Consider the following 19,230-nt stretch of genomic DNA (forward strand, 5'->3'; position numbering starts at 1 on the left):
CTCACCCTCTTTCACCCTCTTTCATTCCCTCTTACCCCCTTTTGTCCTCTTTCACCCTCTTTCGTCCTCTCTCACCCTCTTTCACCCTCTTTCGTCCTCTTTCACCTTTTTTCACTCTCTTTCGTCCTCTCTCACCCTCTTTCATTCTTTCTCACCCTCTTTCGCCCTTTCTCATCCTCTTTTGACCTCTTTCACACTCTTTCGTCCCTCTCTCACCCTCTTTCGTCCTCTTTCACCCTCTTTCGTTTTCTCTCACCCTCTTTCGACCTCTTTCGTCCTCTTTCACCCTCTTTTGTCCTCTTTCACCATCTTTCGCCTCTTTCACCCTCTTTCGTCCTCTTTCGTCCTCTTTCACCCTCTTTCGTCCTCTTTCACCATCTTTCGCCTCTTTTACCCTCTTTCGTCCTCTCTCACCCTCTTTCATTCTCTCTCACCCTCTTTCACCCTCTTTCATTCCCTCTCACTCCCTTTCGTCCTCTTTCACCCTCTTTCGTCCTCTCACCCTCTTTCGTCCTCTTTCACCCTTTTTCGTCCTACCTCACCCTCTTTCGTCCTCTCTCAACCCTCTTTCATCACCCTCTTTCGTCCTCTTTCACCCTCTTTCATTCCCTCTCACCCTCTTTTGTCCTCTTTCACTCTCTTTCGTCCTCTTTCACCCGCTTTCGTCCTCTTTCACCCTCTTTCATTCTCTCTCACTCTCTTTTGTCCTCTCCTCACCCTCTTTCATTCTCTCTCACCCTCTTTCACCCTGTTTCGTCTTCTTTCACCCTCTTTCATTCCCTCTCACCCTCTTTCGTCCTCTTTCACCCTCTTTCGTCCTCTTTCACTCTCTTTCGTCCTCTCTCACCTTCTTTCATTCTTTCTCACTCTCTTTCACCCTCTTTCGTCCTCTTTCACCTTCTTTCACTCTCTTTCGTCCTCTCTCACCCTCTTTCATTCTTTCTCACCTTCTTTTGCCCTCTCTCATCCTCTTTCGACCTCTTTCACACTCTTTCGTCCTCTCTCACCCTCTGTCGTCCTCTTTCACCCTCTTTTGTTTTCTCTCACCCTCTTTCGACCTCTTTCGTCCTCTTTTACCCTCTTTCGTCCTCTCTCACACTCTCTCACCTCTTTCACCCTCGTACGTCCTTTCTCACCCTCTTTCGTTCTCTTTCACTCCCTTTCGCCTATCTCGTCTTCTCTTACCCTCATTCGTCCTCTCTCACCCTATCTCCAAAAAATCATAAAAATGAAAAGGTCAAGCCATGTTCAAAAGAGGGTCCTCAAAAATTTAAACTTAGTCTGTACAATGAAAAATAATTACTCGTAATTCCAGAGTTCCAATTTGTTAATACCGAATAATGTATTTGTTTCAAGTAATGGCAGTAGAGTCAAATACATACCTACGTATATGCAGTTTTTCGCTGTTAAATGTACTTGAACGAAAAAAATAATTAAATGATTTAAATATAGCACATTTTAAATCAAGAAACTTATATAATCGAACTCTGTTTAGGAAAAGGTAGAACATTTCATTTGCCTCTGCCTTTACAAGAAACATTGGATAAGGTATGTCCTCCGGAAGATCCTATAAATTTGAATCACGAGTTGCACATTCTCGTTCGAGGTATACCCAAGAAATCTAAAGTGGTTTGGGAAAATTTGGTAGATATTAATAAACTGTATAAGGTTTTACAATGGTTGAAAGAAAATAATCCTCATTACTCAAAAATTCGTCTTCCAGCGTCATCTGATGATCTATTAAAGGATAAGTTGCAGGAAACAGAATATAGGATTGTCGATGAGGAAAGCGACAATGACGAAATAAATGAGGTGGTTGAGGAATTACCAGCATTGAATTTGTACAATGTACAGCAAAACAAAAATAATAATGATCAAACCGTTTTAAAACGTACGGATTTTCTCACACAAATAACTGAACATTCGGATATTAACGATCAGTATACGATATACCCAATACACGCGAAAAGAATCGATAACGAATCTGCATTGAAGCTTTATCAAATGGTGAAAATTGAAGATTATCCAATGGATAATTGTTATAAATATCTGGATGTCATGTGTTTCCCTGATTTATATCCTGATGGTGTCAATGGACAACGAGAAGATAGAAACTTTGCATTGCCGGAATATTTATTTATTAGAACACGATTGATGTCGAAACATAATAGATTCAGGTTGAATCTGCAGTATCTGTTCTTCCTTCTCAATGATGCTAACTACCGACAGTTGAAAAGTGGTATCTATTATACGATGTTGGTTACTAACCCACGAGAGAGATACACTGCTGGTAGATACTTGAACGAATTGAAAGGTTATCAATTAGAATCGAATTTAATGAGTATTTTCGCAAAATTGAGAAATACGGATCAATTTTGGCGACAACCGTCCAATAATGTAAAATGCATGACTTTGCATTACGGTCCAGCGACGTGGTTTTTGACTTTGAGTCCTAGTGAATGGAAATGGTCCGATTTGGGTGAATATTTACGAGATATGAATCCCGATAAAGAGAAGTTAGGCATCAGCGAACTAATCGCATACGATCCTGTAAGTATTTCTAGATTCATGTGCATAAAATTCAAAGCCATGATTGATTTTATTTGTTCGTCCGATAATCCAATAGGAAAGGTTATTCATTACTTCTGGCGACTGAAATATCAACGTAGAAGTATCCAGCACATGCATTGTATGATTTGGATAAAAGGTGCTCCAGTATTAGGAATATCGCCGGATGAAGAAGTTGCTACGTTTATTAAAAAATACGTAACGTGTGAAATTCCAGATGAAAATGTTTCGCCAACGTTGTACGATACGGTAATAAGTGATCAGAATCATAAACATAACTCGTATTGCATGCGTACGAAAAAAACGGAAACTAATATATACAGAAAGTGTCGGTTCGATTTTCCTCGGCCAGTTACTGAGAATTTCGTTTTAAGAGACGTTATCACTTCGATAGTCAGTAGAAAAAATTTACGCAGTAAGAGCAGATTGTACGATCTTCCTTGCAAGGAGTCGGAAAGGTTTATAAATGATTATAATCCGTCTATCAAATTAGCCTGGGAGGGAAATATGGACATACAATTTATTAGAGAAAAATCAGAGTTTTTAAACTCATATTTAACAAAATACACGACAAAGTCGAAAAAATGCAATACAGACTTTGAAGTGATAGATTCGAATAAGTCCTTGGCATCGAAACTGTGGAATTTTGCAATGCGTTTATTAAATAACAGAGAATGCGGTGCTTTAGAAGCTGCGGATACACTATTAGGGAATCCCTTGTACGGTACGGATAATGATACCATGGTCAAATGGATCGATGTTAATGAGGTGAGAAATAGAAAAGTTAAAACATTTAATGAAATTTAAGCTCTCGATGAAAATTCTACGAATATTTACTGTTCGTCACTCATCGATGATTACTATCCAAATAGACCTCAGGAATTAGAATCATTGAATTTGTACGATTTTGCCAGATTCTGGGAAATTACGAAACAGATGTCAAATAATGACGAAGTCAAGTGTTACAAACTGGCATCGGGTTTATTTTTAAAAAAACAAAAAAAGGGTTATTTAATTAACCATTATCGATTTAATATAAAAACTGAGCCCGAAAAATACTTTTACTCGCTGCTTCTTCTGTTCAAACCATGGAGAGATTTGAGTGAACTCAAAGGTACATTCGAGACTTACACGGATGCCTTTAAGAATTCAGAGTCTGTTTTAACGAAGGCAATGAAATATCACGAAAGGCTCGAAGAAATACAGAAAGCTTTTGAGAACGTTGCTGAATTAATTGAAAAGCGCGAAAATGATCTGAAAACAGCAGACAGAGACAAATCCGATGACGATGAACTGGATTGTAATCCGATAGATGCTGACGACACGATGAAAGATCTGGAAGATTTTGGTAAGATTGACGACCCGATTGATTTATCGCAAATGATGTCGCAATTGAACAAAGACCAGAAAAGAGTCTTTGATGGAGTATGCCAAGTTTTACAAGATAAGAATCAGATTCTGCGACTGTACGTAAGTGGCGAGGGTGGTACAGGGAAAAATTTTTTAATTGAAACAATTAAACATTGGATCAGAATAAATTTGGAAAAAACGACTGCCATATCTGCTCCCACGGGTATCGCGGCATTCAATATCGATGGCTTGACAATCCATAGAATGTTTCAACTACCGGTTAGTCATGAATCTACACCAAAATATACGCAATTGCCAGACATGGTCTTGAAAACTTTGAGAGACAAATTAAAGAATGTCGAATTATTTATAATCGAAGGAATTACATGTAACAATGCAATGATGGATTTAGGAACGACTGTATTCAGTGATGGTCAAGCCTATGTAGGTTTGTCACGAGTAAGTAAATTGGAAGGCCTACATTTGATAAATTTCAATCCAGCATCAGTTAAAGCAAACTCGAGAGCCATTGTAGAATATAATCGACTGAGATCTATATTCAAATCTGAACTGCCACAAATCAATCCGTCCGAGAAAAAGGTTGCGAAAATGTACGATCGTCGATGGGATATCCCTAATATCATTGATGATATGCAGAATTATGATTGTGAGGAACCAGAAAGTATAGTTACGTGGAAAATATATGGCCTTTGCAATAACGATGCTGTTTCGTGTTACGCTAATGTAATATTACAATGTGCGTTTCATTGCGTAGGTATTAGGCAACAAATACTAAAAAATAAAGCATCGAATGCATTGATTGATGCTATCTGCGCGTATGGTGAACGTAAATATTGCAACATTCAAGCGGTTAGAAGATCTGTCGGAAAACGCTTCGAAGAACGAACACAACAAGATGTTTCGGAATTTTTTACGGCTCTAATGTCGACGTATTCCGACATCAATGATGTATTAAAACTCGAATTAAAGCACGTAACATGTTGCTCGAATGTCAAATGTAATTACAATGTAACTAAGCTGGAAAGCAGTAGTTTGTTAATATTACCTATACATTCGACATTAAAAAGGAAAAAAGGTGTCACTCTACAAAGTTTGATTAATGTAGAATTTTCTAAATGGGAAACGATAAACGGCAATTGTAACGAATGTAAGGGCACCGTGTTGAAAAAGAAAACCGTAATCGACTCAACTTTATCCGTCGTAGTAATACAGCTCAATTTATATACTTTTGTAAACGGTGCTTCTAAAAAAATTATCAACAATCGGATTACCGCCGTGCCGACGAGTAATATCACGATTAATACTCGTAAAAAAAGTACAAGCTAATAAGCGCTATATTTAACGAAGGTGAAGAAATGAATCGTGGTCACTACACGTGTATGTTGAGAGCTGACACAAAATCGGAATGGTATTACTCTAATGATATGGAAGTGTTCAAGAAAAAATGGCCCAAAGGAGCACAAGGGGCATACATATTGTTCTTAGAACAGATTAAATAATGGCGCTGTATAAAGGCTGCCGTAAACGCTACATTAAAACATCAACTGTTCTAGCGCTGTATAAAAGTTGCCGTAAGCGCCAAAATAAAATATCGGCTGCTATGGCGCTTTATAAAAGCTGCTGTAAGCGCTGCATTAAAACGAGTGCAATAAGTTTCTAATTTGACCTAGGCCTCATGACATTTCAAAAAGTATCATCCAGAAAAAAATTATCAGACAGAAATATGTATGTCGTGTTAAAATCGGAGAGACGAAGAAAAATATATGGTTGCGTTCTCACGAGAATGGGCGATGGAGGGGCCCATTCTTTATTTTCAATATTTATACAAGAATATAAATTCATTCTGCAATTAAAATAAATGTGCAATGTATCGTTAAAAGTTATTACAATTATACAAACATTTACATATATGATTAAATAAAATATATATGTATACTATAATATAATTATATATTTTATATATGTACATATATACCATATATTTCAATTATTTTGAACTGTATTGCATAAATTGTTACTTATACAAAGGTATGTGATAAGAATCGAAAATACATATATTTGTGATACTTGAATTACTAGAAAGCTGCTCTATATATCTGTACTTTAAAAAGTAAGTAATATCCTAAAAAAATCATAAAAATGAAAAGGTCAGGCCATGTTCAAAAGAAGGTACTCAAAAATTTAAACGATCTAATAATATATTATCACGAAAAGTAACTGATATGTTATTCAAGGTGCCAGTTCAAAGTGAACATACGTAAAGTGTATATTATTTAAATTTAGTAATAATATATTACCATGAAAAGTAACTGTGATATTTTATTCAAGGTGCAAGTTCACATTGAATATACATACATATAAGTAAAACTGATTACAATTTGATTCTAGAAAATAAGTGCGATATGTTATTCTTAGTGCACAAAATATAATAGTCGTTTATAGAGATTTGATTTGAAATTCATACTAGCCCGTACAATGAAAAATAATTGCTCGTAATTCCAGAGTACCAATTTGTTAATGACTCAGAAAAATAACATGGCGGCCTGCTCTCAAAAAACTTTCAATGGGTAGAATAAATAATTGAAATAAGAGTTGTGAAAATTGTATAAATTAAAAACCTCCAATCTTTCTTTAGTAAAATCTCGAATTTTCGTATCAACTTCCGATTTGTGTTATACCGTATTTTCAGGGAGTAAGTTATTGATTAGAAAACTTTGCCTTGTTGCTCGAAACGGGTGTATATTAAGTAAAATTGATAAATCTACAGTTCTCAGGTCAACTACAATAAAGCTATACGCTTAAAAAGTTTACTGATTATTTGTCGTAATATACAATAAAAAATTACATATTAATTATTCAAGATACAAGTAAGAAATAAATATCATTAAAATATACAAAAAAAATTTATCAATTTGACTCTGAAAAGTAAGTGACATGGTTTTCAAAGTGCAAGGTTTCATTTAACTTACAATTTTCTTCAGAAACACAGAAGAAAAAAGTATTTGTATATAGTTTTGTATATTCACTTCGTTGTGTGTAGAGCTTTTAAAAATACGTTGAATCCTTATTCTAATCTAACCTTCTTCTAATGTAATATTTTTCGTACTTCAAATGTTGTAGTAATTATTCTGTAAGAGCTTCGACATTATTTCTAAATGGACATCGAGAAACATCATAGTTTTTTGAGAGCAGGCCGCCATGTTATTTTTCTGAGTCATTAACAAATTGGTACTCTGGAATTACGAGCAATTATTTTTCATTGTACGGGCTAGTATGAATTTCAAATCAAATCTCTATAAACGACTATTATATTTTGTGCACTAAGAATAACATATCGCACTTATTTTCTAGAATCAAATTGTAATCAGTTTTACTTATATGTATGTATATTCAATGTGAACTTGCACCTTGAATAAAATATCACAGTTACTTTTCATGGTAATATATTATTACTAAATTTAGATAATATACACTTTACGTATGTTCACTTTGAACTGGCACCTTGAATAACATATCAGTTACTTTTCGTGATAATTTATTATTAGATCGTTTAAATTTTTGAGTACCTTCTTTTGAACATGGCCTGACCTTTTCATTTTTATGATTTTTTTAGGATATATATATACTTACACCCTTGGCATATTGGGCATATGTTGGCCAGGAAGAGTGTGAATACTCTTTCTTGGCAATCAATGCAGTAAAGATGCGGCACATCTCTGTACCGCATCGTCACGTTTCTCTGGATGGTTGCGATAGTCGCGAATCTTTCCCTGTTTCTCATGAAACAGGGAACGCAGATTCTTATTGACCCCCACGGCGAGATATATGCCATCATGATGCATACCCTCGTGTCTTCGTCGAAGGATGCGATGGCCCGTACGTCTAACGTACGCGAGTGGTACGGCTCGCGAACACCATTTCCACTGTCGTACCCATCGTCATGGAGTGGTTGGTGTTCTTCTTCATTACCACCATCATCGTCTTCTTCTTTTTCTTCTTCTTCAACGATGGGTACGACCTCAATCTCCATATTTTCAATATCGTCTAAGACGATATTGACCTCCTTGTCATACACGGGAGTAGGGATACTAGGGGGGTTCTAACCCGGGGGCAATAAGGGGGGTAAGGGGCGGGGGGGAATCGTTGGCGAGGGGGGTGACGTCACGCGGGGGGAGGGGGTCTTATCAGTAGATAAGCTTATCTTTGTTTATAAACATATCAGATAATCTGATAAGGGGATCATGTTACCTGATATATTTATAAACAAGATAAGATAAGGGGATCATGTTACTTGATATGTTCATAAACAAGATAAGATAAGATAAGCGGCGTCTTTGAGCGGTATCAAAGTTTTCATAAATTTTCTCCGAAAATCCAAGATAAGATAAGCTAAGTTTTCGAATCCAAGATAAGCGGCGTCTTTGTAAGGTATCAAAGATAAGCTTGAGCGGTATCAAAGTTTTCATAAATTTTCTCCGAAGATAAGATAAAAATTCTGCGAATGGCTGCCGCCGTTTTTTAGGCTGAGCGCCGACAATAAAGGGGGTTGCGTTTCTTCATATAAATTTTATAAGATAAAAATTCTGCGAATGGCTGCCGCCGTTTTTTAGGCTGAGCGCCGACAATCAAGGGGGTTGCGTTTCTTCATCTAAATTTGATAAGATAAAAATTCTGCGAATGGCTGCCGCCGTTTTTTAGGCTGAGCGCCGACAATCGGATATCTAAGTTTGATAAGATAATTCTGCGAATTACTAAGAACAAAAGGTTTGCCGACAATCAAGCGGGTTGATCCGTACAGGTTGCGACATGTTAATCCGATCCGGCGTGTCTTGCCGACGGGGTGAAATTTATCTATGTATTTCTAAGAATTATCAGCGATATCTAAATCCGAACTGCGTTGCGAGGAGTGCCGGGAAAGATTATACATATTCTACCTGGCCAACGCTTGTCCCACATGTCAAGGACGTGAGTATATATATGTCAAAAATATATATAATATGTCAAAAAAATATATAAAATATTAAATTATTATATTTCTATGCACAGATGTCGAGTCCGATGACAGCGATGGGTGATGCGACCCCCCCTCTCTCTCTCTCACTGTCCCGTCAGGGCTGTAAGTATATTAAAATACCAAAAAAAAAAATCTATAAAATATTAAATTATTGTTATTATATTTCTATGTGTAGATGCCACTACCTCGAGCCGCCGCCACATCTCTCTCTCTCGCTGCTCACTCGCCGTCACCGTATATTTTTTATATTTTATATTTTATATTTTTTATATTTTTATATTTATATATTTTTATATTTTTTTATATTTTATATTTTTATATTTTTATATTTTTATATTTTTATAATTTTTTATATTTTACATATATTATTTTTTACTTTTTATTTACACACACAGTAGAGAGGGTTTGGAGTCATTAAATACCGCGGAAGTGACGAACCGCGGGGTCCTCATCTCTACTGCAACACATGTACAAGTACACACACGCATACACACATGCACATACTGACATATGAGGTGTAAATCCGACCGGCAACCTCCACGCGGTACACCTCGGGTAATGCTAATGCCGGCGGTAATATATTAAATAAAAAAATATTAATATAATAAAATGTTTATTAATTTAAAAAATGTTTCCCTTCTTCTTTCCTTATAGAAAAAATATGTAAAAACTAATGTAAAAAATAATGAATAAAATATATATATTTTATTAAAATAAAAAAAAATAAAAAAAAAAGAAAATGTTTTTCCTCCTCTCCTTCACATCCCTCGCCGCAACATCTCTCTCGCAAAATCCAGGCTTGGATCTCTCTCGTTCACCGTCGCATCTCTCACCGTCGCATCTCTCGCCGCCGTATCCAGGCTTGGATCTCTCTCGCCGTCGCCTCTCTCGCCGCTGCATCTCTCGCCGCAGGCTCGAGCCGCCGAATCTCTCTCGCCGCAGGCGCAGGCCCGAGCCGCCGACTCTCTCGCCGCTGCATCTCTCGCCGCAGGCCCGAGCCGCCGAATCTCTCTCGCCGCTACTTCCCTCTCTCTCACTCTTGAATGCGTGCTGAATCCAGGCTTGGATCTCTCTCTCATTTCCGCATCTCTCTCGAATGCGTGCTGCATCAAATGCGTGCGTCTTCTCTCTCTCGCCGCTACTTCCCTCTCTCTCACTCTTGAATGCATGCTGCATCCAGGCTTGGATCTCTCTCTCGCGCTGCGGCCCGTTTTCTTTCTCTCTTAATGAGACGGTCGCATGCGCCTCGTAAGATAAAATTATCGATTCTGCCGCAGTATGGATGGTCTTATCTCGTAAGATAAAAATATCGATTTTTTTTCTCGCTGAATGCATTGTCCTTGACACAATAATTATATCTCGCAAAGTATGTAACGGGTGGCGCGCAAATAAAGTACACCATGATATACATATAAGTAAAGTATTTATTCGTCTTATATTTAATACATAATTATATATAAAGTTTTATTACATATTAAAAACTAAAGCCACCAGCTTGCAATCGACAAGTTGGTGCATGTTGAAGGCATTGCTAGCGCGTATCGCATTCGACAATTCTCTCGCATTCGTTACAATGGATGCAATATTGGAGAATTGAGTATATTTGATATCAACCGTTGCGATGAGCCTCGTCAATCGATCGTACATTATTTCGATACATGAATCGAGCTCGAACATACGATGTAACGTCGATTCGACCATCATCATGCGCACGTCCGCTGATTCGAGACTTATGAGCTTGGTGCCGTTTATCTTGTGAAATCGCACTGTTAGCGGCCCGACACTTATGCAATTATACACATCGTTGTTGGAGGAGGAGTCATTGTTCAGGTAATTGTGAATAGCGTGGCGTTGCTCGTAGAGTCCTTTCCACGTTTCGAGAGATAGTAATAGCTGTTTTCCCCGACCGATGATCTCCTATGGCGATCTCCACGTAACTCGGCGGATCCACTCTGATGCCGATTTCGAGGAATTTGAATTCCGTTGCCGTCAATGCGTATCGTCTTCCAAGTATGCGAACCGCACGAGGCTCCAGCGAAACGCTGTAAAAATTAGATAAAAAAGATAAAATAAAATTAGGAAAAAAGAAATTATAACTCGTAAAATGCCTTAAATATAGAATATAAAAAAAAAATATATAAAATAAAATTAAAAATATAAAAGATACAAAAAAGTTATACTTACTCGTCGCATTTCTTCTCGCACGTTTCTTCATGTCTCGGCATGTAGTAATTCATGCTGCTGCTGCTTCTTTGAACCGAGGGTATTAAAAAGTGAACCGTCAGTTAGAACGGTCGACGAAAGACTGATTGTATAATAAGGTACTAATAATCGAGTAACGGTCATTTTTAAAATATTAGGAGAAGGGGATTCTTAGAAATAGAAATATATCTGGAGGGAAAGAACAAAGAGAAATATTTAAAATATTAGGAGAGGGGGATTCTTAGAAATATATCTGGAGGGAAAGACAAATTATTAAAAGTAGTGGGGGTAAAAGAAATTCTTAGAAATACGATTGCGTGAGAAATTTTTAAAAGTAGTGGGGGTAAAAGGAATTCTTAGAAATACGATTGCGTGAAAAATATTTAAAATATTAGGAGAAAGGAATTCTTAGAAATATCTGGTTAGGAAAAATAATAAAGAGAATAGTATGTAAATAATATGTTTATTCAAAAAACGGATGATCGTCGCGATTAGCCGACCACCAATTGAATATTTTGTAACGCGCAATTTTTTACATGTTTATTACATCGTAGAGTATATGTGGGATCTAATTTATTTAATGCAGGCACATCTTCATATATGGCATCCAAGGTCTCAATCATGAAACCGCTGCACGCATCGTCCACTATTTCGGCAAGCCACTCTCGCTTTTCGAGTCCTTTTACATACACGAGAGAGGACTCTTCTCTTCTTCTTCCTCCTCGTCTTGTTCATTTATGCCATTGATAGCTGCCGTGATCAAGCGCTGAGCCATGCAGTATGGAACATTTCCATCCTCCCATTGCAAGCTGTGATGATGCTGAGTTATCCATGAGGCCTGGCGCCTTTCCGACTTTATAAGCACGCTCCACGGCACAGGGCATGCGAAGAAATAGTGTGACATGATATATCCTCTTCTCAGGATTGCCGCTTCCTTCACGATAAATCGCTTGTTTAGGATAAATCCTTGCAGGTCGACAAACGTTGGTGCGGACATGATCTCTTCGATGTGAGTCAGTCGAGAGGTATTACTTCACTAACATCAGACATCTCGCATCATCATGATTATGTATCCTCCTCCCCCTCCCTCACACGCGTAGTTGTGTAAACATTTTTTAGGTGATTTTGCGCACAACGTTGGTCAACGGGTTGTACTGGATCACGCGCGATCGTGCATGATGAGGCAGTACGCAGTGGTATTATTAGGTATATTCTCCTTACACTCAAATTCCAATCTCACATCCACCGTTGCGCTCTTGACCGATTCGTTTTGTCGAGAACAATCGATAATCACAAACGGACCGTTTTGTAAAAACCGTGTGATGGTGAGGCTCGGCTCGAGATACTCGTATCCGTAATAATTTTTGCAGAAACGCGCATACGTGTCATACAGAATCGACCATCTGTTTCTATCGAAATCCAGATTCATATCGTCGTACGGATAACATTCCGAGTTCAGATAGAGTTTCACGTTGGTTAATTTACAGTTGTCGAATCGACTCGTATCCTCGGACATGACATTTTTACGCCCTGTCTGCAGAGCAAAAATTACATATCGCGGCTTCTCCAGTTGAGTCGCGGTCTTAATGGCCCACGAATGCTTGGTCGTACGCTGCAATAGCGGAAATTCGTTTCGTATAGATTCCACGAGCGGAAACCCATGCTGAGGTAACGTCCGCTTTCCAGAGCGCGCAGCATCGACAGCTTCTTAATCTCGCTCAACAACACGTGTGGCATTCGCCATTGTATCTTGAATATGTTGATCACAGGCTCCAGTGCAGAATTTCCATACAGACAATTATTGTCGTTGCGCGCTCGTATTAGGATCAACTCATGACGCGCATTAATAACCACGCGTTTGTAATCCTCGCAAAATCCCAGCAACATGTGCAGCGGTACGCAAAAATTAAAGTATCCATTCACAATAGTCGGGCTATCCCAGCCTGCATTTCGCATAATCACGCTTCTATCGGATGACATTGTCACATAGTTTTTCAGCAGACTTGTTATTCCCACATTCCTCTTGCGATCAATCTCCACACCATCGAGCTCGTAGCGAATTTCGTCAAACATGAATGCGACGCAATTATTTCCCAGCATCACATTGGATCCCTCAACTGGATGAGTTATCCGCAGTTTACCCTCGATGTAGAGGAAACTCTCATACGGCAACGTATATAAATCCTGTTGTTGTATGGGTATTCTTATCTCGTCGCTGTATCCAAATGTTGTGTTGGCAAACGGGTTGTATGTGTGAGTCTCAATCTTGACGATGCGATTGTCAAAGACTGGCTCTTCCTTGATGTTGAGAATCTCAGTCATTGTTCAGATGGCGCGCACCGCAAATCCCAAAGATTGTAAAAACGCAACGTTTGACGAGGTGAGTTTCTTCTTCGCGGTTGATTTGATATTAGCGAATGATGTTGCTGCTAGCCTGATTGTGTTCTTCGTGTCTTTATTCAACACGAGCATCACGTCGCACGAAAGTGGCCCGCCGTCGTACGTGCAATCTAATTGTTATCTCTTCACCTCGAAAATCGAGCAATCGTCCCTCCTGGTCAGTAACGCGACGCGTAACACTAAATCAGTAATGCTCCGTACGAAGACCGGCAGGTAAATGATCTGCGCCGGCGTTTCCGATATCTTATATCCTGGTGGTACCCTCGGTGAAAATTCATGTATCGTGTGAACGAGTTTATCGTTGCAGTATGCACCCGCGGTCACGTTATACTCTATGCGGATAATGTTCACGTTGATAATATTAATCGCCATGTTCGATTTGTGCCATTTTCGCGGTTGCAGTATACGATTCGAGAATCCCAGCAGCGATCCAATGTTGTTGAGCATGCTAAAGTTTATTCTGTAGGCACACTTGAACTCGCTTCTCATCGTATTGTAATTAGCGCGGAGCACGATTGGGTAATCTTCATCGTCGACACCTTTATCACTAACAGCATTATGTTTTCGGGAAAGTGCGCGTTTCAAAAATTCATGTATCGCTTGCAGCTCGTACGCGTACGATCCCTCGGGAATCGTAATTTCCGCGTCGTCTTTGCCGTAGTAAAATTTATTATTCGAGGAATTCACATTCGATATAGTGTGATAAGTTTCAAAATCCGTCAGACCGAGCTCGTAGTCCGCGTCGCTCAAATCTATGGGCGGATGTAGGTCGCCGCGAGGACGCTACTCTTCCCAGTCAATGTTAGTGTTAGCGACATGTTGACAAAACTGAGTGAAATAGCGCAATGTCAGTCTTTAAATTCGCTGCAAGTTGAACTAAAATTCAATCTCTCGGAGAAACTGCAAACACAATTGTCCACAGATACTCTGATCATACGTTTGAAAAGAGGTGTAATTGTATTCCAATTTCGGCACGTTTAAATATCGCACCAATTCCTCGGGTGGTCGAAGATTGCCAAAACTGTCGAAATAGATTGCGCGATTTCCCCTTTTTGCATACGCCACCCAATGAGAGTGCCAGGACCGTCTGTACTGTCTAGATTAACGATACCACTCTCATTTTCTCGCGCGCCATTTATCGGTAAATTATTGCGCATAAATACACCTTTAAAATATGGAATGTGCATACGTTTTGCAAGTTGTAGCAATTGCACATTTGTAGTTACACCTTGCGGCTTTGATTATTAATATTTTTTTTCATATATACGTGAAAAGAATTTGACTTATCCTTTTATTATTTTATAATTTATATTACCAATAATATTTTGCGTTTGTAAAGTTTCCTCTACATCGAGGGTGAACTGCGGATAACTCATCCAGTTGAGGGATCCAATGTGATGCTGGGAAATAATTGCGTCGCATTCATGTTTGACGAAATTCGCTACGAGCTCGATGGTGTGGAGATTGATCGCAAGAGGAATGTGGGAATAACAAGTCTGCTGAAAAACTATGTGACAATGTCATCCGATAGAAGCGTGATTATGCGAAATGCAGGCTGGGATAGCCCGACTATTGTGAATGGATACTTTAATTTTTGCGTACCGCTGCACATGTTGCTGGGATTTTGCGAGGATTACAAACGCGTGGTTATTAATGCGCGTCATGAGTTGATCCTAATACGAGCGCGCAACGACAATAATTGTCTGTATGGAAATTCTGCACTGGAGCCTGTGATCAACATATTCAAGATACAATGGCGAATGCCACACGTGTTGTTGAGCGAGATTAAGAAGCTGTCGATGCTGCGCGCTCTGGAAAGCGGACGTTACCTCAGCATGGGTTTCCGCTCGTGGAATCTATACGAATTTCCGCTATTGCAGCGTACGACCAAGCATTCGTGGGCCATTAAGACCGCGACTCAACTGGAGAAGCCGCGATATGTAATTTTTGCTCTGCAGACAGGGCGTAAAAATGTCATGTCCGAGGATACGAGTCGATTCGACAACTGTAAATTAACCAACGTGAAACTCTATCTGAACTCGGAATGTTATCCGTACGACGATATGAATCTGGATTTCGATAGAAACAGATGGTCGATTCTGTATGACACGTATGCGCGTTTCTGCAAAAATTATTACGGATACGAGTATCTCGAGCCGAGCCTCACCATCACACGGTTTTTACAAAACGGTCCGTTTGTGATTATCGATTGTTCTCGACAAAACGAATCGGTCAAGAGCGCAACGGTGGATGTGAGATTGGAATTTGAGTGTAAGGAGAATATACCTAATAATACCACTGCGTACTACCTCATCATGCACGATCGCGTGATCCAGTACAACCCGTTGACCAACGTTGTGCGCAAAATCACCTAAAAAATGTTTACACAACTACGCGTGTGAGGGAGGGGGAGGAGGATACATAATCATGATGATGCGAGATGTCTGATGTTAGTGAAGTAATACCTCTCGACTGACTCACATCGAAGAGATCATGTCCGCACCAACGTTTGTCGACCTGCAAGGATTTATCCTAAACAAGCGATTTATCGTGAAGGAAGCGGCAATCCTGAGAAGAGGATATATCATGTCACACTATTTCTTCGCATGCCCTGTGCCGTGGAGCGTGCTTATAAAGTCGGAAAGGCGCCAGGCCTCATGGATAACTCAGCATCATCACAGCTTGCAATGGGAGGATGGAAATGTTCCATACTGCATGGCTCAGCGCTTGATCACGGCAGCTATCAATGGCATAAATGAACAAGACGAGGAGGAAGAAGAAGAGTCCTCTCTCGTGTATGTAAAAGGACTCGAAAAGCGAGAGTGGCTTGCCGAAATAGTGGACGATGCGTGCAGCGGTTTCATGATTGAGACCTTGGATGCCATATATGAAGATGTGCCTGCATTAAATAAATTAGATCCCACATATACTCTACGATGTAATAAACATGTAAAAAATTGCGCGTTACAAAATGTATTTAAATTATTCAATTGGTGGTCGGCTAATCGCGACGATCATCCGTTTTTTGAATAAACATATTATTTACATACTATTCTCTTTATTATTTTTCCTAACCAGATATTTCTAAGAATTCCTTTCTCCTAATATTTTAAATATTTTTCACGCAATCGTATTTCTAAGAATTCCTTTTACCCCCACTACTTTTAAAAATTTCTCACGCAATCGTATTTCTAAGAATTTCTTTTACCCCCACTACTTTTAATAATTTGTCTTTCCCTCCAGATATATTTCTAAGAATCCCCCTCTCCTAATATTTTAAATATTTCTCTTTGTTCTTTCCCTCCAGATATATTTCTAAGAATCCCCTTCTCCTAATATTTTAAAAATGACCGTTACTCGATTATTAGTACCTTATTATACAATCAGTCTTTCGTCGACCGTTCTAACTGACGGTTCACTTTTTAATACCCTCGGTTCAAAGAAGCAGCAGCAGCATGAATTACTACATGCCGAGACATGAAGAAACGTGCGAGAAGAAATGCGACGAGTAAGTATAACTTTTTTGTATCTTTTATATTTTTAATTTTATTTTATATATTTTTTATATTCTATATTTTTTTATGAGTTATAATTTCTTTTTTCCTAATTTTATTTTATCTTTTTTATCTAATTTTTACAGCGTTTCGCTGGAGCCTCGTGCGGTTCGCATACTTGGAAGACGATACGCATTGACGGCAACGGAATTCAAATTCCTCGAAATCGGCATCAGAGTGGATCCGCCGAGTTACGTGGAGATCGCCATAGGAGATCATCGGGGAAAACAGCTATTACTATCTCTTGAAACGTGGAAAGGACTCTACGAGCAACGCCACGCTATTCACAATTACCTGAACAATGACTCCTCCTCCAACAACGATGTGTATAATTGCATAAGTGTCGGGCCGCTAACAGTGCGATTTCACAAGATAAACGGCACCAAGCTCATAAGTCTCGAATCAGCGGACGTGCGCATGATGATGGTCGAATCGACGTTACATCGTATGTTCGAGCTCGATTCATGTATCGAAATAATGTACGATCGATTGACGAGGCTCATCGCAACGGTTGATATCAAATATACTCAATTCTCCAATATTGCATCCATTGTAACGAATGCGAGAGAATTGTCGAATGCGATACGCGCTAGCAATGCCTTCAACATGCACCAACTTGTCGATTGCAAGCTGGTGGCTTTAGTTTTTAATATGTAATAAAACTTTATATATAATTATGTATTAAATATAAGACGAATAAATACTTATATGTATATCATGGTGTACTTTATTTGCGCGCCACCCGTTACATACTTTGCGAGATATAATTATTGTGTCAAGGACAATGCATTCAGCGAGAAAAAAAATCGATATTTTTATCTTACGAGATAAGACCATCCATGCTGCGGCAGAATCGATAATTTTATCGTACGAGGCGCATGCGACCGTCTCATTAAGAGAGAAAGAAAACGGGCCGCAGCGCGAGAGAGAGATCCAAGCCTGGATGCAGCATGCATTCAAGAGTGAGAGAGAGGGAAGTAGCGGCGAGAGAGATTCGGCGGCTCGGGCCTGCGGCGAGAGATGCAGCGGCGAGAGAGTCGGCGGCTCGGGCCTGCGGCGAGAGAGATTCGGCGGCTCGAGCCTGCGGCGAGAGATGCAGCGGCGAGAGAGGCGACGGCGAGAGAGATCCAAGCCTGGATACGGCGGCGAGAGATGCGACGGTGAGAGATGCGACGGTGAACGAGAGAGATCCAAGCCTGGATTTTGCGAGAGATGTTGCGGCGAGGGATGTGAAGGAGAGGAGGAAAAACATTTTTTTAGTTTTTTTTTTTTTTTTATTTTAATAAAATATATATATTTTATTCATTACTTTTTACATTAGTTTTTACATATTTTTTCTATAAGGAAAGAAGAAGGGAAACATTTTTTAAATTAATAAACATTTTATTATATTAATATTTTTTTATTTAATATATTACCGCCGGCATTAGCATTACCCGAGGTGTACCGCGTGGAGGTTGCCGGTCGGATTTACACCTCATATGTCAGAGTATGTGCATGTGTGTATGCGTGTGTGTACTTGTACATGTGTTGCAGTAGAGATGAGGACCCCGCGGTTCGTCACTTCCGCGGTATTTAATGACTCCAAACCCTCTCTACTGTGTATGTAAATAAAAAATAAAAAATAATATATGTAAAATATAAAAAATTATAAAAATATAAAAATATAAAAATATAAAAATATAAAATATAAAAAAATATAAAAATATAAAAATATAAAAATATAAAAAATATAAAATATAAAATATAAAAAATATACGGTGACGGCGAGTGAGCAGCGAGAGAGAGAGATGTGGCGGCGGCTCGAGGTAGTGGCATCTACACATAGAAATATAATAACAATAATTTAATATTTTATAGATTTTTTTTTTTTGGTATTTTAATATACTTACAGCCCTGACGGGACAGTGAGAGAGAGGGGGGGTCGCATCACCCATCGCTGTCATCGGACTCGACATCTGTGCATAGAAATATAATAATTTAATATTTTATATATTTTTTTGACATATTATATATATTTTTGACATATTATATATACTCACGTCCTTGACATGTGGGACAAGCGTTGGCCAGGTAGAATATGTATAATCTTTCCCGGCACTCCTCGCAACGCAGTTCGGA

General features: G+C 38.9%; 2 protein-coding genes across 2 annotated transcripts; one reads left to right on the top strand and one right to left on the bottom strand.

Moving 5' to 3' along the window:
• Positions 1-12,314: 12,314 nt before the first annotated feature.
• Positions 12,315-14,044, bottom strand: LOC146724760 (uncharacterized). Its single transcript, XM_085489869.1, has 3 exons — positions 13,887-14,044; positions 12,708-13,370; positions 12,315-12,564 (listed from the first exon to the last, which is right to left on the bottom strand). Exons 1-3 carry the CDS (start codon positions 14,042-14,044, stop codon positions 12,315-12,317), a joined length of 1,071 nt encoding a protein of 356 aa, XP_085345995.1.
• A 2,652-nt stretch (positions 14,045-16,696) lies between these two features.
• Positions 16,697-17,766, top strand: LOC146724761 (uncharacterized). The gene is made up of 2 exons (XM_085489871.1): positions 16,697-17,063; positions 17,196-17,766. Exons 1-2 carry the CDS (start codon positions 17,011-17,013, stop codon positions 17,764-17,766), a joined length of 624 nt encoding a protein of 207 aa, XP_085345997.1. The 5' UTR covers positions 16,697-17,010.
• The last annotated feature ends 1,464 nt before the right edge of the window (positions 17,767-19,230 follow it).

The sequence above is a fragment of the Nylanderia fulva genome, unplaced genomic scaffold (assembly GCF_048542155.1).
Source record: "Nylanderia fulva isolate GAGA-0341 unplaced genomic scaffold, ASM4854215v1 Scaffold118, whole genome shotgun sequence".
In the NCBI taxonomy this organism is placed as follows: domain Eukaryota; kingdom Metazoa; phylum Arthropoda; class Insecta; order Hymenoptera; family Formicidae; genus Nylanderia; species Nylanderia fulva.